The 23,120-nt window shown below is 35.4% G+C and overlaps 1 protein-coding gene across 2 annotated transcripts in view; it reads left to right on the top strand.

Annotated features, from left to right (window-relative positions):
• Window positions 1–23,120, top strand: part of SLC12A7 (solute carrier family 12 member 7) — a 158,202-nt gene that overhangs the window by 70,260 nt on the left and 64,822 nt on the right. For both annotated transcript variants that reach the window (XM_044665299.1, XM_044665290.1), the window contains exons 2-8: window positions 154–248; window positions 1,102–1,224; window positions 2,141–2,287; window positions 7,116–7,170; window positions 11,878–12,008; window positions 19,814–20,055; window positions 21,979–22,190. In XM_044665299.1, coding sequence (XP_044521234.1) covers window positions 154–248; window positions 1,102–1,224; window positions 2,141–2,287; window positions 7,116–7,170; window positions 11,878–12,008; window positions 19,814–20,055; window positions 21,979–22,190 — 1,005 coding nt within the window. The remainder of the gene's footprint in view (window positions 1–153; window positions 249–1,101; window positions 1,225–2,140; window positions 2,288–7,115; window positions 7,171–11,877; window positions 12,009–19,813; window positions 20,056–21,978; window positions 22,191–23,120) is intronic.

Here is a 23,120-nt window from a genome sequence, read left to right as displayed (position 1 = left end):
TTGCCCAGGGTCATGCAGCTAGGAAATATATGAGGATAGATTTGAACCTAGGACCCTCATCTTCGAGCTTGGCTCTCACTGAGCTACCTGGCTGTCCTCTCAAGATTCCTTTAAAAATGGACTAATGGTGCTTTTTCTTCCCCTTTCCAATAGGAGATGGGACCCCTAGAGAAAACAGCCCTTTCATTAACAATACTGACATGGAAAGAGAGAATATCTATGAAGGAAAGAACATGGCTCTGTTTGAGGTAACTGGCTTTTAAAAAAAAATACATTGAATATGCAAATACAACTAGTTTGTATCAAGAATATTAAATAGTTCTGATTTAGAAAGGTAAAGGGAAGAAAAAGTCTGTTGATTCATTGAAATAAATTACCTTTTTATTCTTGTATAGGTTATTAGATGTTTGAGGGTAATTTAAATGGATCTTTTTTCTCCTTAAATTACTTTTTTTAAGATTGAGCCAAACTTTTCTGTATTTGAAACTATCCTTTGTAAAAGAAAAAGTTGTCTAAGGAAAAAGTTGAATCCTGCCCATAAGAATCTATCTCTAGTAAGTCATGAGACTAGTAAAGCTAGCCATATGTGTACAGAAAGTGTCAGTTTTTCTGTAATTAAAGTATTTACACAAATGCCAAAAAAAGTGAATGGCTAAATTGACCTTTCATGAATTATTATAGCCTTTTAAAATTAAACTTTTTAATTGTATTCTTATTTCTGTATTGGGCAGCAAGGAGAGAATTGCTATTCCCTTGGTTGTTATTAGGTAAATGTTGAATCAATTCATCACTTTGACTTTTATGGAGAAAAAATATTAATTTTATGCCTCCTTAGACACTGACAGGCTTCATTAGTAAGCATTATAGCCACTTGGAGAATGGTTATTTACCCATTTACTTAATACTCTGTAAGTTGAAAAGACTAAGTTTCCTTCACTGAGTGAGTTGTTTGTTTTGACGTGTAAGAGGAGATTTTTTTGGGTATTTTTTTCTTTTGAAAACTACTTAAGATTTAAAACAATGCCATTGTTAATTAGGAAGAGTACATTCATGCACAAAACAAAATGTTCTCTTTTTGTTATCATCTTTACATCCAAACAGGAAGAAATGGATAGTAATCCCATGGTATCATCGCTTCTTAATAAATTAGCAAATTATACCAATCTGAGTCAGGGTGTCGTCGAACATGAAGAGGATGAAGATAGCAAGCGAAAAGAAATTAAGGTATTTTCACTGAGTACTTATTATTTTTTTCTTTTAAGGATACAAGGATCACTGTTCATTAAAAAATAATTTAACTTCTTAGCTATATGACCTAGGCAAGTCACTTAACCCCCATTGCCTAGCCCTTAAGTGTTCTTCTGCTTTGGAACCAATGTACAGTATTGATTCTGAAATGGAAGACAAGGGTTTTTTTCTGTTTTTTTTTTTTTTTTTTTTTTAAACCAACATATTTAGAGGAGAGCAAAATTCAACCATAAGGCATCTCCTTCAATGGGGTATCATCCAATATTTGTTGATCTGTTATGTTGAGATTGCATAAGATTCTTTAATAGATACAATCACAAATAAAATTATATCAATGAACCTTTTATTGTGAACTGTCTATCAAGAAATAAGTCAAGGTGTGGGTGTATGTTCATACCAGGTGTCCCTGGTATCATTAAGGTGTCATTAAGCTATGAAAGTTTAAAAGTTTTGCGACACTCTGTATTGTGTGCTTGCACAGAGGATGCTTTGTGTAGAATTAAAATTGAAGAAAGATTTCCCATAGGTAATGAGAGGACCTATAATTCTTCAGTTTGTTTTCTGATGTAGATATGTAGCCTTCATTGATGGGAATGTTGCCAAAATAAGTTTGTAAATCAGTCTCTAATCGAAAGATTGAAGGCACAATATTGTGTTTGCAATTCCCAAAAAATGATTATTCTTAAACTTTTTGGGGAAGAAGGGGAGGGTGGGCTATTTGAAGACTCCTTAAATAAAATGGTGTCCTTGTTGGCCATCTGTCTTCCATGGGTACTCAAAAGAACTTTTAAGGAATTTTGGAAATATTAAATTCCCTGAGGTTGCCCTTAACAAACTCTGTTGGAGTTGTTGAAGCAATATTGTCTTAGATTTTATTCTTTTTCTTTTTCAGGCTCCAAGAATGGGAACATTCATTGGTGTATACTTACCCTGCCTGCAGAACATCCTTGGAGTCATTCTGTTTCTTCGTTTGACATGGATCGTAGGTGCAGCAGGAATCCTTGAATCATTCATCATTGTATTCATGTGCTGTACTTGTGTGAGTAGGACATTGCCTCAGTTGTGTTGTCATGTTCTTGAAATAATGATATTTGTGGACAGTTAGCCGGTAGACTAATTTAGCACTCTTTATCTCTTAGTACACATTATAACCAAATAACATAAAAAGGAAAGCAGCCAAATTGAATTTCAAAAAAATAAAAAGCTCTAAGATTCACACTGTTAATTCAAACTATTTTAATGAGCTAATCTGGGTGAAATTTTCTACTCTCAATGTACCTGGTGTGTGGAAAGCAAAACTATCCCTTTGTTTATTTAGTTTCACAAATGGGAGGGACTCTAAAATCATCTAGTTTCCCCTTTTCTAGAGGTGTTTCAACTGAAATGTAGAAAAAGAAAGTGACTTGTTTAAGGTCACACAGCTTGCATTTCAGATATAGATTTTTGCTATTTATCAATTATAATACTGGATTGTTTTCTCCTAGATTTACAAATACAGTTTAGCCATATACATTTTAAATAATTATCCTAATCAATTTAACTTTAAAAACAAATAGGTGAGGAGCAGCTAGGTGTCTCTAGTGGATAGAGTGTCAGACTTGGAGTTGGGGAGGACCTCAGATATCTCTTAGCTGTGTGACCCTAGCCCCAATTGCTTGGCCCTTACCATTCTTCTGCCTTGGAACCAATACTTAATATTGATTCTAAGAGAGAAAGTGAGCATTTGAAAAACAAAACAAGTAATTGTCTTTGTGCTGAGGATGGTGGGGGAGATAGAACACAAAATAATGCAGAATAAAGTTTGTGTTATTGTTCAGAGCTAAGAAACAAATAAATGGAAACTCGATGGTTATTTTAAAAAATATTACCAATATCTGAAAGCACCTGTTGACAAAGACATCTTTAATCCTTTTGTATTCTTTGGAAAGTCTCTTTTACAGTGTTTGAAACACCTCCTAGATGGAGGGAGAATGTTGTACTTTTTGCTATATGAGTTGACTGTGAATGATGAAGGCTTTACTTCCCCAGAACAGGAATCTGAAAGTTAAATGATAACACAAAGTAGTATGAATCTATGGTGTCAGAACTTGAACTGTTTTTTTTTTTTTTTTTTTTTAAACCCCTGTACTTCGGTGTACTTCTCATAGGTGGAAGATTGGTAAGGGTGGGCAATGGGGGTCAAGTGACTTGCCCAGGGTCACACAGCTGGGAAGTGGCTGAGGTCGGGTTTGAACCTAGGACCTCCTGTCTTGAACTGGTTTTTGAAAGACATGGAGAAGTAGAAAAATTATGGGAGATTATTCTAGTAAATCTCATTTCATTTAATTATTCATTTATTTATTTTTTTTAAAACCCTTCTCTTTTGTTTTAGAATTGATAGTAAAAAAAGTGTCTAAGGCCAGATTTGAACACAGGACTTCCCAGGCCTGGTGCTCTTATCTGTTCTGCTACCTAGCTACTACTGTAAATACCATTTTTAAGATTTAGAATTAACTTTCTTCATATCATCCTTGCCTTTTTTAAAAAAAATACTTATCTTCCATCTTAGAATCAATACTGCCCTACCTACTCCCCATATCATTCTTGTTAAGTAAAATATTAACTCCACATTTTGCAGATGAGGAAACCATGGCTAGAAAAGTTAATTGATTCGATCAGTAAGTGTCAGGACTAAGGCTTGTGTAGAGACTGCTGTCAAGTTCAGAGCCTCTGTTTGGGGTCATCAAGGCAGGAGGGAGTAAGGTACAGGGAGGTAAATATGACCCAATTCGAGTGAAGCAGAAAATACCCATTGAGGAAGGGTGTAAGAGAAAGTTAAAATGTAAGGTATATAACTGTAATATTTAGAGCAGAAAGGGACCTAAGTGATCATTTGGGAGCCATATTGCAAAGGAACTTTGATTTTATCCAAAGAGTAGAGAGGAATTGTTGTAAATTGTTAAGGTGGAGAGATTTCCATTTATAGGTAAGCTGAGTTTAAGATGTGGTATATAAATATATTAGATATGGAGAAATATATTTGAGACATCTGCACATTGATGGCTGTTGCCAGGAAATGGAACAGGCTCTCTAAATATGTCTACATATGAAATGTAGATTTAAGTGAAATAGATGAATATATATATATATATAAAATATGTTTATGTACATATGTACATTCATAAGCATAAGGTCAAAAGAGCAAAATTAGGGGAGGAGGGACAGGTAACTGAGACAGTAGAAACAGGATCAAAAAAGTAGAATTAAAAGGAAGGGGTCATTTTTATAGCAGATAATGCAGAAAATTCAAGGATGATGTCACTCCCATCAAATACCCTTTGGTGTCCTGTTACTTGTAGGAGAAAATATCCTCTTGTATCTTACCAGCCCAGTTTCCTAACTTCTTTTCTTTCTATCCAATCTGCTCCTCCACATTCTATTCCAGGTGTTCCTTATACTACCCTTCAAATAAATGTGTTCTTACCTTGCTTTCATAGTTTGGCCCACATTGTCCTATCTGAATGCTTTTTTCTTCCCCTTCCTGTCATGTGCCTAGATTTTACTCATCTGTTAAGATCCATTGAAAAATCTTCTTTTTAAATTATTTTTTTATTTCTATTTTTTATTTTGTTAGAATATTTTCCCATGGTTACAGAAATTCCTCTTTTTTGCCCTGAAGCATTTCCTTAATTATCTCTCCCTCAGGAGTCTTATCTTTCCTCTGAACTCTGTAACCTTGTTGGCTGCTTTTGAACTCTTAATCTTACATTGTCTTTGAAGTGTCCTTTACTTGTGACTCTCTTATCTCTTCAATTGCATCATAAACTTCTAGAAGGCATAGACCATAAAAAATAATTAAAAATTTTTTTTTCTGCCTTTTCCCTTGGAAAGAGATGGGTTGCTCAATGCTAAGTGCTTCATACAAGTACAGCCTGACTGATAAGAGTTAATTGATTCTGTATTCACATTAAAAAAAAAAAACAACAACAAACACCATAACTTCCTCCTTAGAATCATTGCTCTATTGGTTCCAAGGCAGAAAAGTGGTAAGGGCTAGGCAATGGGGGTTAAGTGACTTGCCCAGGGTCACAGAGCTAGGAAGGGTCTGAGGTCAGATTTGAACCTGATATCTTCCATCTCTAGGCCTGGCTTTCAACCCACTGAGCTACCCAGCTGCCCACCCATAATAGCATTTTTGAAATGTTACTGGACAGAGCTGGAAACTGGATAGACTTGTGAGATCCCTAGAGCTAATACAAGTTGCCTACACCAGTGATGTTAGGCTCAAACAGAAATGGATCCCTACTGACCACATATTATATTGACATAGAAAACCACAAGTGAACATTATCTATGTTTTATTTTTGCTCATTTTTATTTTATTTTATTTTTAAATAATAAATATTATATAAATATTATATAAAAATATAAAATAAAATAAAAATATTTTATTTTATTTTATTACTTATTGTTATTTTATTCATTTCAACACTTGGCAATTTTACTTTAATCTGGTTTGGATGGAACACAGGCATTTCAAAGGCTACACGTGGCCCATCTGGCTTTGAGTACTGATGGTTTAAACGGCCTACCCATCTTGTATGTGTCAGAGGCAAGACATTACAGATAGTCTTGCTTCATGTGAAATTCCACATGATACAAATTTGACTTTCTTGCAGGTGTGGCAGAACCCCGTACGGCCTTATTTTGTTAAATGTTATCATTTTTATTGATGCTTTAAAAAAAAGTTTCCCAACTTTATAGTTGTAAAATAAGTGATTTTGTTGCCCCTATTAAAGATATGTCTGTATTTGTTGGATAAAGGTATGTCTGAGGACAGTGGATTTAGTAACTAAGATCCAAGTGAAATAGATCAATATTTAAAAATACACAAATTGCTCAGATTAAGAGAAGAGAAAATAGAATATTTAAACAGTCCGACCTTAGAAAAAGAAATATAACAAGTCATCAATGAATTCCCTAAGGGAAAAATCCTTAGGACCTGATGGATTCAAAGTGAATTCTACCAAACATTCAAAGAAAAATTTAACTCTGTTAATATATAAACTATTTGGAAAAATAGGTGAAGAAGGAATTCTACGAAGTTCCTTTTATGACACAGATATGGTGCTAATATCTAAACCAGGAAAAACAAAAACAGAGAGAAAACTATATTCCATGCTCCCTAATGAATATTGATACCAAAATTTTAAATAAAGTACTAGCAAGGAGATTACCACAATATATCATAAGAATAATACACCACAACCAGGTAGCCTTTATACCAGGAATGCAGGGATGGTTCATTGTTAGGAAGATTATCATTGTAATTCATCATAGTAATAATAAAACTAACAGACATAATATGATTATCTCAGTAGATGCAGAAAAAAAAGCTTTTGACAAAATATAGTACCCATTCCTCATGAAAGCATTAGAAAGCATTGGATCATCCATGAATTTTTAGAGGAAAATTTTGGGTATTAGGAAAGGAGTAAAACCCAAGGAGGGCAGGAATTTAGGAGTTAGGAATCTAGAGGTGTCATTTCTGTCTTATTATCTGATCTTCAATGGAGTTATTTTAGAAACTTAGGTATAAAGTCTTATAAAGGTATTAAGGAGGTATAAAGAATTTACAGATGGTATTGATGACAAGGATTCTGAAGGATCAAGTGATTAAATGATACTTTGGACTCTTCAGAGAAACTTAAATGTTATCTATTAGTTTATAATTTATCTAACCCTCTTTTTAGTGCTATGGGAATATATTTCTCAAGTAAACACTTAATTATTAGAATTTTAATTTTATTGTTACATAATTGTAATTTTAAATGTTTCCTTATGTATAATAAAGATGAGTAAGAAAACCTTTCATGTTTTTCTTCTAGACGATGCTGACAGCAATATCTATGAGCGCCATAGCAACAAACGGTGTTGTTCCAGGTAACAGATTTGGACCATTCCACCCTCTTAACCTTGTTTCTCATTTATAATGTATTTTGAAGGCCGCATTTGTCAGGGAGGCCTGAACGTTCAGTGACTAATTATAATTTGACATCAGGGAGGAATGATAGCAGATGACAGCCCTCCTTGTTGTAATAGTGACTACTGTTCCAAAGTCCACACTAAAAGTGTTTCTGTTTGCCAGAGGTTGCCAACGTCTGGTGTCTGAATTAAACGAAGTGAAGCAAAAAGGATTTGGTGGCTCTTTACTTAGTTGTTTTTTTTTGGGGGGGATTTGATTGGTCAAGGGTTCCTCATTCCTCACTAACAGGACTGACTGTCTGTATTAAGGTTTTGTGCCCTCCCCCCTCCCCCCTTCACATTTGGTAGTGATTATTGTTCTGTGAATATTGCCGTCTGTATGGCATCAGTCTTCTTGTCTGTGGTGCATCAAGGTCTTCTTGGGGCTTAGGTCGATTCTTTGAAGGTGACCTTTGAATTCTAGTAGTAATTTGTCTTGCATAATTGGTATGGTTCTTTCTGACCCCAGTGATCTCATTGCCTCCTTTTTTGCTGATTGAACTCAGTTTTTATAGCATGTGAACACTAACTGCTTTGATTCTTGATGTTTTCTTAACATTTCTTTTGAAGAGCACTTAATCATTTCTTATTCCAAATGGACCATTTGGTGCTTTGTAAGTATATAAAATAACTTAAGTATGTTTTATCATCAATCCCCATATTCCAATGCCACTTTTAAGTTTGTGGCATATGTCCTGTTAAATAAAATAGCAATTCATTCTATTCTAAAGGATATTTTTAGGCCTTTTAAAGCTTAAATGCCTTTATCTATAAGAAAAAGAAGGTTGCATCTTCATTAACTATCATCATTTTTCTTGAATTTTTATTTCCCAACAAAACTTATTTTTTTGGAAATCTGACCATTTGTTTTCTTGTTTGAAAGAATCTTATACGTGTGGGTGATGGGTGCTATGGTATGGTAGGTTTCTATGTAGGTTTAGGGATGGGGACAGTAATGATAATTGAGATGTAAAATGTAAAACCTAGCCCCTCTCTAAATAACAAAACTCAGTGGTGAATTTTTGCCAATTAAAATAACAAAGATATCTTTGTTATTGGTACTTTGCATCCTAGCAAAGGATGTAAAAAATTTTTGCTTTGTTATTTGGTACTTTGCATCCTAGCAAAGGATATAAAAAATTTTTATGTCCTAGTATGTAAAAAGTGTTCTATCATAAGAAGTGTTATTTATATCTATTGAAATGTTTTTATTGTTGTGTGAAATAACTTGGCCAGGATGTGCAATATGATCCCTGAAATTTTAGCCTCATTGTTTAAAGTGGTTAGAGAATCTTCTCTGTATTCGTGGCAATTAATTTTTTTTGTTTGTGTCATGGATTCCTGACAGTCTAGTGAAACCGTATCAACTTCTTTTCAGATGAATATTTACCAAACAAATCAATATACTGACATACAGTTATGAAAATATTTTTCAGAATGCAAGTTCATGGACTCTGGGTTAAGATGCTATAATCCAAATATAAATATTGTAATTTGTCAGACAAATGCCCACTCTAGTGTACCCCATGTAAGGCAGGAGGGATGGGATGAACAGAAGGGCAATATTTTGGTACTTTTAAAAGCTGTGTTATTTCTCTGATAAAGACTTTACTTCTGTGGATACAGGCCACAATCATGCCATACCATAGACAATTTCATGTTGCTCTGGTCATGCTGACATGATAGTTATTTATTAGTCTCACCAGATTTAGGCTGATCCTTGCATAACAAAGTCACTACTTCACTCTTACCTCGAAATGTCCCCAGTTTGATAGGACCTGCTAAAATATGTGTCCTGCTTTTGTGAAATTGGCACCATCCTCATTCCCAAATGAGTATCATTTTAGCAGAAACTCCCTTAAGGAGTTTACAATCAACTAGTAACAATAAAATATGTACCCAACAGATACATATTATATAGATGAGAATATAATAAATAAGAAGTCCAAAGTGTTGTGAAGTCAGGAAGGAAATACTGTCTCCTCTGGGAATTATTGGGAAAACTTTGGGGCTTAAAGGTTTTAGATTTTTGTTGGGGATGGGCATTGTTTTTTGGCATGGGGAGGGAGAATGAGAAACTGTTGAGGTGTGAAACTAGGTGATGTTTGGAATGCAAGGAGTAGTACAATTTTGACTACAAGGTATGTCATGAGGTGGGGTAAAAGAAAGATAGGGGCTAGAAAGGTAGGGTTAGGTTAAACTATGTAGTGTCTTGAATGCTAGGTCAAAGAGTTTATTTTATAAATAAATTATTATACTTATGAATTATGTTATATTATACAAATTAATATAAATATTATGTAAATTATGTTATATAATAATTATATTTCTATAAACATTAAGGCGGGTCAAGACATTTTTAAGGAAGGGAATGATGTAGTCAGAGAGTCTTGGTCATTAGAAATTTTAATCTGAAAGTAGTATACAGTATGATTTGGAGTAAAAAGAGCTTGGGTAACCAATTAAGAAGCCCCAGTCCAGGGCAGAAATCAGTATTAGAGCTGGAAGGTACCTTGAAGATCAATGAACAAGCATTATACCTTCTATGTGGCAGGCAGTATACTAGGCCTTGGAAACAGATACCAAGGACAAAACATGAAATACTTCCTAATTGTGGAGTGTTTTAGCAGGGAAGAAAAGTACATTTTTATAAATAAACATATTTATTTTAAAATAATATCTTGTAACATATATTATGTATATAAAATCTTGAAATAATTACACTTCTAATGTTATCTATATTCATATAGTCTATTATAATGTATATTTACATAGCATACACAATAATAAATATACATTTATGAATATTGTTTATCATTATATATAATATATAGTGTTTATAAATAGCACTGTTAATCATAAGGTAGTTAAAACCACTAGAGTTAATTTTAATGGAGTTGACACAGTCAGGCTGGTGCTCTAGGAAGATCAGTTTGACAGATGAATTGAGAATTGCCTGTTGAGGAGGTTGGTACTAGAAACTAGCTAATCAGCAAAGACTTCATGGAGAAGATAAAATCTAGAAGGAAACTAGGTATTCTTAGAAGCAGGGATGAGAAGGGAGGGTATTCCAGATATGGGGTACAAAAGCATGGAGAATGGAGCTGAAGGGAGGACTAGGAAAGACTTCTTACAGAAGATGGAATTTCAGCTGATCCTGGAAGAGATCTAGGAAGCAGAGATGAGAGAAGGAAGAAAGTTCAAGGCATAGAGGGACAGCCAGTAAAAATGTCTAAAATCAGGAGATTGATTGTCATGTTCAAAGAACAGAACATTTCTTGCCTCTAAATAGATGGTACAACTTATAGGAAAAAATATTTTAATATACTAGTCATTCCAATGAGTTAGAGATTACTTTTTAAACCCTTAAAACAAAATCTTGTGCATTTATAGGGTTTTCCCGGGATTTTATTCCCTTCACAGTTAATTCATCAAGTATAATTGATAACACATACATTAACATATATACTTAAAATACACTATTGAATAAAGAAGATAATAAATCACAGTGACAAGCATTTAGCTTCTTAGACATTAATAGTATTTTTTCAAAAATCAGTCAAGCTAGGGTTTTCTGGTTCTCAAAATGATATTCTAGAAAAAAGCTTCTAAAGAATGTTGTGGTTAACAACAGGCAGCCTCTGGTAATTTTAATGATGGGTGTTTGGTTTGAGGTTGCTTTATCACTTTGAGGCTTGGTAAAGGATCCTGTGGTAGAGTATAACAAACATCTTGGGGGGGGGGTCGATGTGCTTTAATAGGACTAATTTTTTGTTGGATATTTCTTCTTTTTTAATTAGATTAACTAATACTTGATCTATTTATTTATTTTTCCAGAGCACCAGCTCCTTGTCTTATTTATTAGTTCAATAGTTCTTCTACTTTAAATTTTATTAATTTCACCTATAATTTTTAGGATTTCCAATTTAGTTTTTATCTGGGAATTTTTAATTTGTTCTTTTTAAATTTTTTTAAGTTGCAAGCCCAATTCATTGATCTCCTCCCTCTCTGTTTTGTTGGAATAGGACTAATTATATTTTTATTTTTATATATATATATATATGTATATACATAAACATATATATATATATAGTTTATATATATATATAAACTGTGTGTTTAATTCTCTTTCATTTTTATTTATGCAAGAGCACCACAAAATCATTTATTTATTCATTCATTTTTTTTTAAGCCCTTACCTTCCATCTTGGAATCAATACTATGTATTGTTTCCAAGGCAGAAGAGTGGTAAGGTCTAGGCAATGGGGGTGAAATGACTTGCCCAGGGTCACACAGCTGGGAAGTGTCTGAGGCTAGATTTGAACCCTAGGACCTCCCCATCTCTAAGCCTGACTCTCAATCCACTGAGCCATCCAGCTGCCCCAAGAGTACTACAAAATTATAATTGAGGTTCATTTTAAAAATTGGTGCTTCTCTCCTTACCTTTGAAAGGCTTTTTTTGTGGGGGGAAGTGGGGTATATAGGATCTGAAACCTGAATTTTTTTTCATATGGAGTAGAATTGCCCTCCCATTTCTTTGTCACTTCAGCCACCAGTCAGTCTTTAAAGTAAGCTCACACTGCTGATTTTGTTTTCTCTCTCCCTCCCCACCTTTGCTTTTTACAGCTGGAGGCTCATATTACATGATATCAAGGTCTTTAGGTCCTGAATTTGGAGGGGCAGTTGGACTCTGTTTCTATCTGGGCACCACTTTTGCAGGAGCCATGTATATTTTGGGGACAATTGAGATTTTTTTGGTAAGTCTTTTGTCGGTTGGATTATATTGAAAATGCAATTCTCTCCATCATTGCCAAATTCATTTATTTAAAAGCCATCAGTCCGTTCATTGGGACTAGAGACCTATAACTTGTATATTTCCTCACTTCTGGGTGAGGAAAGTCCTTTGACCAATGCAGGCTTGTCCTGAGCATAAAGAAGTTAAGGGACTTGCCTACGGCCACACAACACCTAGAGCGAAGTGTTTAGTAATTGTTTGTTGACTTGACACAGGCGGTATATTTGATTTGATAGCGGGTTGTTCTCACTTAAAGGTGTCACTTTATGACACTGTGCTGCCTCTCCATTCCTTTCAAGAGGTTACAAAAACTCCTGGACCATTTGTTGAGAAGATCGCTGATTAGGGAGTATCCTCTAATGCCCCACTATTGACATTAGCCCTCACCCACATTTTACTCCCCAGAGTGACTCTGTGCCTTTCCAGAAGGTCTTTGGTTTGAGACGGTGCCAAGAATAAGAAACTCTAGAAACACTGTCTCGACAGCTTTCCCTCTGCCCAACCTGGGAGGGATTTTATTTGAGACTCAAGTAGTTGTCCGTTCAATATGCATTAATTCAGCACCTGATATGTTCCAAGCACTGAGGATACAAGACAAAAATAGCAGTCTTTGTCCTTACAGGAGGTTACAAGGCTATAAGAGGAGACAATGTGTACACACGTAAATGTGTACAAAACTAATATAAAGTCATGTTAGAGGAATTGAGTAATGCTTCAGCTGAGCTGTGAAGAAAACTAGGGAATTGGGAGTGTGTGGGTGGAAATTTGATGCACCTGAGCTGCATCCTTTTCCGTTACCTGCTCACTTTACATTGTTACCTTTGAGAAATAAATTTGTCTGAAACCCAATCAGTGGGGCTCTTTTTTGGGCTTTGCTTTGGTAAAGTGTGGCAGGTGTGGATCTCTGGCTCTGTGCTCTGCTCACTTGGCTGAAGGAATCCCTTTCTCTCTCATTTTTGTTATTATTAAATATTTTAAATTAAAATATCAGGAGTATTCATTCAATTTTATTCTCACAGGGGAAAGGTTGAAAGAGTGTGTTCTGGGCATAAGGACAACCATGAGAGATATGAAGAGGAGAGATGCAACACATTATGTGTGAGGGCAAGCCAGAAGGATACTCTGGCTATGTGACTTTGTTGCATTAAGGAGAGGAATGATTGTAAAGGGCTCTAAATGGCAATAGGAGTTTGTTTTGGATCCTAAAAGTAATGGGTAATCTCTGGTCTTATTGATCCATGTCAGTAACATGGTCCATTTTGTATTTTTAAAAAATTGTGGAGAAAAGAAAGATTGAAATTGGCCAGGTGAGAGATGATTAAATCTTAAATCAGGGTGATAATAGTAGACATGCATTTATCTAACACTTTACAGTTTGCAAATGTTTTATCTTCTTAACAACCCTGGGAGGTAGGTGCTGTTCCCCATTTACAGATGAAGAAAGTGAGGCAATCAAATATTAAGTGACTTGCCCAGGGCCACATTAGGCATCTGAATCAGGATTTGAATTTTTTAAAATTTTTATTTATTTATTTTTTTAGGGCCCTTATCTTCCATTTTGGAGTCAATACTGTGTATTGGCCCCAAGGCAGAAGAGTGGTAAGGGTAGGCAATGGGGGTCAAGAGACTTGCCCAAGGTCACACAGCTGGGAAGTATCTGAGGTCAGATTTGAACCTAGGACCTCCCATCTCTAGGCCTGGCTTTCAATCCACTGAGCTACCCAGCTGCCCCATAGGATTTGAATTTTAATTGTCCTGACTTTAGGCCAGGATTCCATCCAACCTAGCAATTATGTGTGGTGAGGATGAGTGAGGGGTCTAGGAGGGTTCCAAGGTTACAAATTTTTATGTTTTTGTATATCTGTATATATAAAATCTATCTCATTATTTATATATATTATATTATTTATATATTATTTATATATTATGCATTTAAAAAATTTACATTATATTTGTATATAATATATTGTAAAATTGTATTATTTAAAAATAAAATATATATGGATAGTGGTGTCCTTGGTGCAAACCAAGAAGTTAAAAAGACAAAGGTTTTAGAGAAAAGGCTAGTTCTGTGACTGAGATATACTGTTTGAAATGTCCAGTAATTAGTTGATCATATGACTGGACTCAGGAGAGACACTAGAATTTTATTTATAGATGTGGGAGTGAGTCATTTGCTTCATGGTGATCATTGAACTCGTGGCTCTAAGAGGTCACCAAATATAGAAAACAAGTCAGTTGAAGTTGGGTTAGTAGGAAGGCATGAGTTCTGGGCCACTTAGGCTGGGAATCTTTCAAGTCTTTTTTTTCTCATCATGGCAGCAGGACCTACGTAGTACTAGATTCCTCTGAAGGCATTTTCTGCTCTTGCTAGATTCATTCTCCTGCACTCCCCTCAAAAAAAAAAAAAAAACAACAAAAAACCCCACAACCAACAAACCACAAGTTTTGTCCAAGTGTGCTTGCCTCTAAAATATTATTTTAATTGAATTAGAACCTTTGGTCCATCTTTCCATAGATTAGCAACTAAGTTTAGCCACCCAGGTGGGTGGAAGAAAGGAGAGGCTGGAGGAATGTTGGAAGATGGTTGCCAATAATTCCTGCTGATTTCATTAAGAATTTGGACTAAATATAGCTGTTGTAAAAGTCAGTGATAAGCTTCTGCTCCATCATTATTCCTTTACTTAGTTCCTTCTTTCTAACCACTTTAAATACCTTTTTTCCTCTGCAGCTGCTTAAGAAATTAGGTTACAGTTCAGCTTAGCATTTGGTTCTTTTTTTTCACATGACATTATTATGCTTTCAAATGCATGAGCATTTGAGAGCAGGAGAGAAACCTGAATGGAAGGATGTGGGTTCAGATCTAGCCTCAGACACTTCCTAGCTTTGTAACTAATTTTGTAAGGCAATTCACTTAACTCCGAATATTGTCCTTCTATTCTGTCTTAGAGTTGTTACTAAGATAGAAATTAAAGATTTACAAAAACAGAAATACAAAATGCTACATAAAAGGATCTGAGTTAAAGTCCTGGATCTACTATATTTTACCCTTGTGACCTTGAGCAACTCCTTTTCCTTTCTGCATCTCAGTTTCTTCATCCATAAAATGGAAGTAGATGGAAATAATGTTCTTCAGCCTCAGAAATTCTGTGACTAGATTAAAAGTCACTGGTGAGAGTGATTGTTAAATTTCCGGTTCCAAGGCAATCATCTAGCTTAAGTGAGTGGAAGGCAGGCAAAAATTCAGCTCTCTCATAGCTGATGAGGCAATGGACATGTAAAAATAAAGTCATACTTAGGATGAAACATATGTCACTCATTCCCTGACAGCCAAGTGATGGACTGAAGGTACAAAAAGAGATACACATTGGTCATGGGCACTGAGTGGATTCATTTTCCTTGCCTATTTTTAAATTCAAGGGTGTTTTAACCTCTGTTTCACAGGCCACAGGGTAGGGGGAAGGGTTGAGAGAGGAATGCCTTAGCAAAATAGAGGTGTCAGGAAAAAAAGAAAATCTTTGAAAGATTTTTGAAATACACAGAATAGAAAAAAAAGCCCCACACAGGACAGCTTAAAATAAACATGTTGAATTTGTTAGGCACTTTTTTAAAAAAGCAAGTGTTATGAAATGGAGATTCAAAGTTTTGTATATAGTTTTCTTTGAATTCCACTGTATAAAGAAAACATCCCCTTTTTTGAGGGAGTGAAGCAAGTTCAGAATTTTCAAATTGAATAAAATTTTTAAAAATCAAATCCCATTTTACTGAATTAGCCTTATCAAAGTAAGATCATAGTTTTAGAGTCAGAAAGTAGCTATCTAATCCAATCCTTTTTATAAACAAGGAAATTGAGCCTCAGAAATGTTAAGAAATTCAAACTTATGTCCTTTGATTTTTGAGGTCTTTTTATGGTTTGACTTCTCAGAGGTAACTAAAACTTTCAGCTATCTCAGCTCTCACTGCATGATGAATAATAGCTGTTATCTGACCTAATTTCTTATTCAAAAGATTCTCTTGGATAGATATTAGAAGTACTGAGAAAACTGAGGCTCAGAGAGGTTAATAACTACTCAAAATCTTATGACTGATAAGTGGTAGAACTAGGATTCTTATCCATAACCTAACGTTCTTTCTACTGTGAGATACTCTACTGCAGTTTTGAGAATTTTAGTAGTGAAATAATTAACAATCAGTAGATAGGACTTTATTAAGTGCTATACACTGTGATAGGCACTGGAGCTAACAACACAAAAATGAAATCATTCCTGCTCTCAGGCAGATTGTAAATGTTGTCTTCTCCAACAGAAGGTAAGGTATTTGTTGTTTAGATATTTTTAGTTGTGTCTGACTCTTTATGGCCCCATTTGGGATTTTCTTGGCAGAGATATTGGAGTGGTTTGCCATTTTCTTCTTCTGCTCATTTGACAAATGAGGAAATTGAGGCAAACAGGATTAAGCAACTTGCTCAGGGTCACATGGCTAGTATATCTGATAATGGATTTGATAATGGAAGATGAGTCTTACTGACTCCAGGTCTGACACACTATCTGCTGTGCCACCCGACTGCCCATTTGTGTATATAAGTATATATAATGTCAAGAGGGCTTTCCCTAAAGTTTTGAGTAGGTTTGAGCCATTAATATTTTTATTACTGAGATAACCCGTATGTACAAGGTAATAGAGAGGAGTAATTTGAGGGGTGTAAGATGGGAGGAGGTAAAGTTTCCTGTAGAAGGCAACCCTTAAGTTCGATTAAAGAAAGACTTGAGGTCAGAGATAGCTAGACAGTGAATGCCAGGTATGTAGGACAGTCAGTATAAAGGCAAGTCTCTTCCGTTCCTTAAATTTCCACATCTGAAAATAGGGACAATAATAGTACCTACCCCCCAAGGTGGTTGTGAATATAAGATGAGATAATAATTTTAAAGCACTTAGCACAATGCCTGGAATATAACAGTTGCTATATAATGTTAGCTGTTACCATTATTCTTAAGGGGTTTATTATGTATATTAAAATTATTTTTATTATAATTAATACACATATGAACAGTTCCCTGCCTTATATTCTACTGGGACATATAAAATGTGCACTTAAGTAAACTGTGAAGTAAAATATGAGGAGTAAGAAAGAGCATTAATAACCAAGGAAGGGGACCAGGAGAGTTTCATAGAGCATGTGGCATATGAGCTGAGCTGAGTGAAGCCTTCAGAGAGATAAAGATAGGAGAAAAAAGATAGATTCTTGGCATTAGGGATGACTGGTTCAAACCAGCAGAGGCATGATGTGGAATATCTAGTTTAAGAAATAACTCATTGTCTAGTTGGGATATAATTGAAATGTACGTGGTAGGAGATTAAGCAGAAAAAACAAATATTTCAGAACCATATTGTGGAAGTTTCAGTGCTTAACCTGAGATGTGTATTTTATCTTGGTAGGGGCAGTAGGAAGTCTTTGAAGATCTTTGAGCAGGGTAGTAATATTCTCAGGCCTGAGCCTTAGAAAGAAAAGCTCAGAAAAGCTACTATGAGTGGAGGAAGAAGTGAAGAGTGGAAGCAGGAAGCCTCTTTAGATAGATAGATAGATAGATAGATAGATAGATAGATAGATAGATAGATAGATAGATAGATAGATAGATAGATAGACAGACAGATAGAAGAAAGTTGACAAGGACCTGAATTTAGGGTGGGTTTCTATCCAAGAGAGTATGTTGTGGTTTAATTGATAGGGATGTTAGGCTCAATAGAAGTAGAGAAGTAAAGACAGATTTTTCATGGGATAAATAGAATGGGAGGCAATTTAGTGATTTTTCTTTTAGACCTGTTAAATTTGAGATGCATCTAATAGGCAGTATTCTGGAGAGAGTTCAGACCTAGTCATAAAGCTGTCTTAAACATAGAAATGATTGAATCTAAATGACTAAGAAGTATAGAGAGAACAGATGGATGATAAACCAGCAAAAGACACTGAGTTTTAAGGAGGAAAGCCTGGTTCATGAAGCCCAAGGAAGGATAAGAATGTTGAGGAGGAGAGAAGTGTGGAGAGCATTCTCAATCCCTGCTGACAGATCATTAAAGAAATACTAAATGTAAGGGCAGCTGGGTGGTACAAGGGTAGAGGGCCAGACCTGTGGTCAATCTGCCTGTATTCAAATCTGGCCTCAAACACTTACTACTATATGACTCTGGACAAGTCACTTAACCCTCTTAGCCTCAGTTTTTCTAATCCATAAAATGATACTGAGAAGGAAATGGCAAACTATTTCAGCATCTTTGCCCAAGAAAACCCCAAATAGGGTCACAAAAAGAGTCAGATATAACTGAAAAAACTGAACATTAGAATTGCTATGAATTTCAACTGAGATAATGGGTATGAAACTTCTTTAATCATAAAGAGCTATTCAGAAGGTTAATTATGACACTTCTACATTTTTCTTTTTTGATGCAGACAGACTGGGCCGTCTGTTTGCAAACCATTTAGAGGAGCTTCCTTTTCTGAGGGAGATGCAAACTTTGTCTTGACTTTAAGAGATCTGTTGAATGTTTGGAATTGAAGACCATGGGTTTTGAATCTTTACTGTGCTACTTAGTGTGTCTGTGACCTTGGGCAAATCAGTTTCCCTCTCTGAGTATCAGTTTCCTCATCTCTAAAATGAGATGATTGGGTTTGAAGTCCCTAAAATTCCTTTGAGTTTACATTTGCTTTAGTCTCAAACACTTTTAAAAAAAAGTTTGTCCTTTGGTAATATAGTAATCCATTCTCTCAGAATTAATTACCACCTCTTGTGTAATAGCCCAAACCACTGACCTGAGAATGCATTTCTTCAATTATGTGAAACAGTTCAAAAAAACCCATTAGGTTTATAAGAATTAATGTACTTTAATATGCCCAAGCCCAGAAGGCCCATTGCTTTACTAATCAGATGCCTTGCAGGTTAAAAATTGCCCAATTTATATACTTACTAAGTACCCTTTTGGGTCTGATATATTGCACTAGCTCCATGCCAGGCACATTGGAAATGCTTAATAAATTCTTTATCTACATATAGAGAAAGATTTAGTGGTAACAGTAAGTTATTGCAACAGTCTAATGGAGATCATAAAAGATACAGATCAAACTACATGTACCTAAAAGGAGTGCAAAATGCTCTTCAAATGAAGAAGAGATTATTTACACTTGGAGAAGGGATTGAGAATGAGGGAAGGTTTCATGGTGGAGGTAGCATTAGGGTCAGTTTGTGAAGGATGGATAAGCTGTCACAAAGTAGAGATTAGAGATGAGTGGATTGATTTTTTTTTAAAGCCTTACCTTCCTTCTTGGAATCAATACTGTGTATTGGCTCCAAGGCAGAAGAGTGGTAAGGGCTAGGCAATGGGGGTCAAGTGACTTGCTCAGGGTCATACAGCTAGGAAGTTTCTGAGGCCAGATTTGAACTTAGGACCTCCCATCTTTAGGCCTGGTTCTCAATCCACTGAGCCATCTAGCTGTCCTTGGATTGATTTTTAATAGATGGGAATTTTGGGGTCAGAAAAGACTGTTAGATAGAGTGACCCTCCTTTTTTTGCCCTAATTTTTTGTGACCAAAGAAGCAGTGATTAGTTAGCTGTTTGGACAGAAAACTCAACTGATGAAATTTAAGGTTAAAGGACATCCCTTAGAAAAGCTGTTTGTTTGGGGTACATTGAAGAATTTTGTTCTTTTGAAAAGGGGGAAAATGTACCTTTCTGAGATAAATTTTCATGTGCATGTGTGTTTTTCCCTTTCTGCAGACTTATATTTCTCCAAGTGCTGCTATATTTCATTCAGAAGATGTTGAAGGAGAAAATGGTGCCATGCTCAACAATATGCGAGTTTATGGGACATGCACACTTGCCTTGATGGCTATGGTGGTGTTTGTAGGAGTAAAATACGTCAATAAGCTTGCCCTGGTATTCCTGGCCTGTGTGATCCTCTCAATTCTGGCCATTTATGCTGGTGTCATCAAGACTGCTTTTGATCCTCCAAATATTCCGTAAGATGTCCTCTTATATGCTGTGATCAGTAATTAGAATGAGATCTTAGTTACTTGATATGATCCAGTCCTGCTTGCTTTGGAAATTTTTAGTTGTACTTGCATACATATGAGTAGGTACAATCTTATGGATGGCTTGAGGGTTGTTTTTTGGGAATGGTGGAGGTTGGGGGGAGAAGCAGCCCCTTCAGACCCTCCTCACTTCCCCCAGCTAATTATGTACCAAGAACTCATTACTGTTGTGATTTTTGTTCGTCATATTTATTGTAAATAAAAGGGGAATTGAAGGAATTCTTTAATATCATCTGCCACTATTTTGTTTTGCTATCTTTAAAGGATGAGGATTATTTTGTCACTAAAGACCCTATGCTGAATAAATGCCATTATTTAGGGTTTGAAAATTATCATACATCACTCTGAGGTATTCTGGGAGTCTTCTTTCTTAGTCTAAAATATGACTTAAATGATCTGTAAGTTACAAACTCTTAAAATACTCGTGGGGAATTAATGCCCCCGGTAAGGAATGAGAAAAGCATTTTTGAAGTTAACTATGTGCATGCTAGGCATTGTGCTGAGTGTTTTACAAATATTATTTTATTTGCTTCTCAAAACAACTCTTTGAGATAGATGATTTTAAAATTATCCTTAGATAGATGATGATTTTAAAATATCCTTATTTTACAGTTAAGGAATCTGCAGCAGATAGAAGTTAAATGACTTGTTCTAAGGGTAAATGAGCTAGTAAATGAGGCTGGATTTGAACTTAGGTCTTCTTGACTCCAACTATCCAGAACACCACTTAGATGTCACCAGAGCACTTTAGTGGCTTTTCCAATTGATATCTTTACAAAAATTCTAAAGTATGAGACCATTAACTTATTTTCTCCATTAAAATTATCTTACTTTAAACTTCTGGTGCCCTTGTTAATATATGTAGTTATCTAAGATCAGCATCAAAATAGGTCCAGATGCTGCCAGTTTGAAAAAAAAAGCTTGATTAGGACAAAGTTAATTCCCTTTATAAGCAATTTTAATCTCCTGACACTTATCTTTTTTTCTCTTGAGTTTAATTTTATTAATCCAGTTAAAAATAATACTATTCAATTTAAAACTATTACTAAAATATATTGAGAAAATTGATTTCTTAGATCAATTGTAATAAATGATACCCTGCTATCTTGATGATTTTTATTGAAGAGATTTTTTTAAAAATCTCCAGATCAGCATTCCTCATTCACTAGAATTACTGAGTTAAGCTGGTGATAGTGTCATTTTAATTTGCACCTCGGGATTATCTCTTAAGAACCTCGAATCCCTGGTTTAGATGGAGAAATATATTGCAGATGTGCATGTATGAGAGTGACAGTGTTCAGGGGCTAAGTGCCAGGCAGGTCAATAGCGTAGTAGATCAGCGAGTGAAATTATTTTTAAAAAGATGCTTGTGAAGAGAGAGAAATATTTGAACTTCTCAGCAAGCATTAAGCAGCTACTAGTAACAGACACTAGGACAGCTAGGCAGTGCCATAGTGCTTAGAGTGCTGGGTCTGGAGCCAGGAAAACTCATCTTCCAGACTTAAAATCTGTCCCCAGATTCTTCCTAGCTGTGTGACCCCAGGCAAGTCATTTAACCCCCATTGCCTGGCCTTGCATTGGACCCTGTACTTAGTATTAATTCCAAGATGGAAGGTATGGGTTAAAAAAGAAAAAAAGTAGCAATAGCTTTCCTCTTCTTACAAAAACTGTAACATTTCACTGCACTTAAGATTATTTATAATTGAAGAATTTAAAGCTGAGTGGCATGTGTGATGTTATGTGTGTGTCTCATGTTTAAATTTGGTAATGTGTTCACCTTGGCATTAGTCAGTCGAGGAAAGGAGATGAGATCTACTACATATTCTTCTGATTGGCTTCCATTCTGTTTAGGGTCTGTCTTCTTGGGAATCGTACATTATCAAAGCGTGATTTTGATGTCTGTGCTAAATACCAAGTCATAAATAATGAAACAGTGACAACAACCCTGTGGAAACTCTTCTGCAACAGTTCTATGCCTAGTGCCAAATGTGATGATTACTTTGCCCAAAACAATGTGACTGAAATTCAGGGAATTCCAGGGATTGCCAGTGGCATCATACGAGGTAAGTTAAAAAAAAAAACTAAATGAGTTAAACTATTTGAAAAAGGAAGTAGTGAAGGGCTGGTGTGGCGATGGATATAAAGGAAAAAAGGTGGATAGGATAGTATTAATGAGAAGAATATAGCTATACCTTTGGGTTTAATGGTTTTTCTGGGTTACTTTTTTTTCTTTCAATGAGACATACTAATAACCTCTTTTATTTATTTATTTTTTTTTTTTTTGGGAAATGGGCAAAATTTAAAATGGAGACTTTAGGTGGAAATCCCATTTCTCAAATTTATATCCTTAAACCTAAAAATATTATCATATTTCATATTAGTGTTCCATCAGTTGAATATGTATTATGTTTTGAACTAAAGCCTGAGAGGCCAATGGGCTCCTCATTTTACAGATGAAGAACATGAGAAAAGAAGGTTAAATACACAGTTTTTTTCTGAAATGGGATTTGAACCCAGCTCTTCCTGACTCTGTCCACCATATCAAGGCCTTCTCTAGCTCTAAATCTATAATCCTACCTCTAATATTATAGGAGGATGTATCCAAGGAACCTTGTTTGGAACAAATGAAACAACCAAAGTATATTCGAAGTAAAATCACTGTAATCAGGAAGAGTAGGGAAAAGTATCATGGAAAACATGGAAGGATTTATAAGAGTTAAAAACTAGATATATAAGGTATGGTCACCAGAAATTGATTACCCAAGTCAGGATGACTTTTATGGTGGTTTATTTACAATTAGGAAGTTTGAAGATGGGGAAGTTGAGAGAGAGAAACTCTGGCCCAGACCAGGTGGAATTTAGAGACCCCAGCAGAGGGGCACAGAGGTTAATTAAACAAGGCTTCTAGCCCCAAGGCCTCCTCCAATAAGAGAGGCCTCCTTAAGGCTGGAGCCCCCAGAAATGCCAAAGGAAGAGAAAGAGAGTCAGCCTAA

This window comes from Gracilinanus agilis, chromosome 1, assembly GCF_016433145.1.
Source record: "Gracilinanus agilis isolate LMUSP501 chromosome 1, AgileGrace, whole genome shotgun sequence".
NCBI lineage: Eukaryota > Metazoa > Chordata > Mammalia > Didelphimorphia > Didelphidae > Gracilinanus > Gracilinanus agilis.
This window is presented reverse-complemented; position numbering and strand designations above follow the sequence as displayed.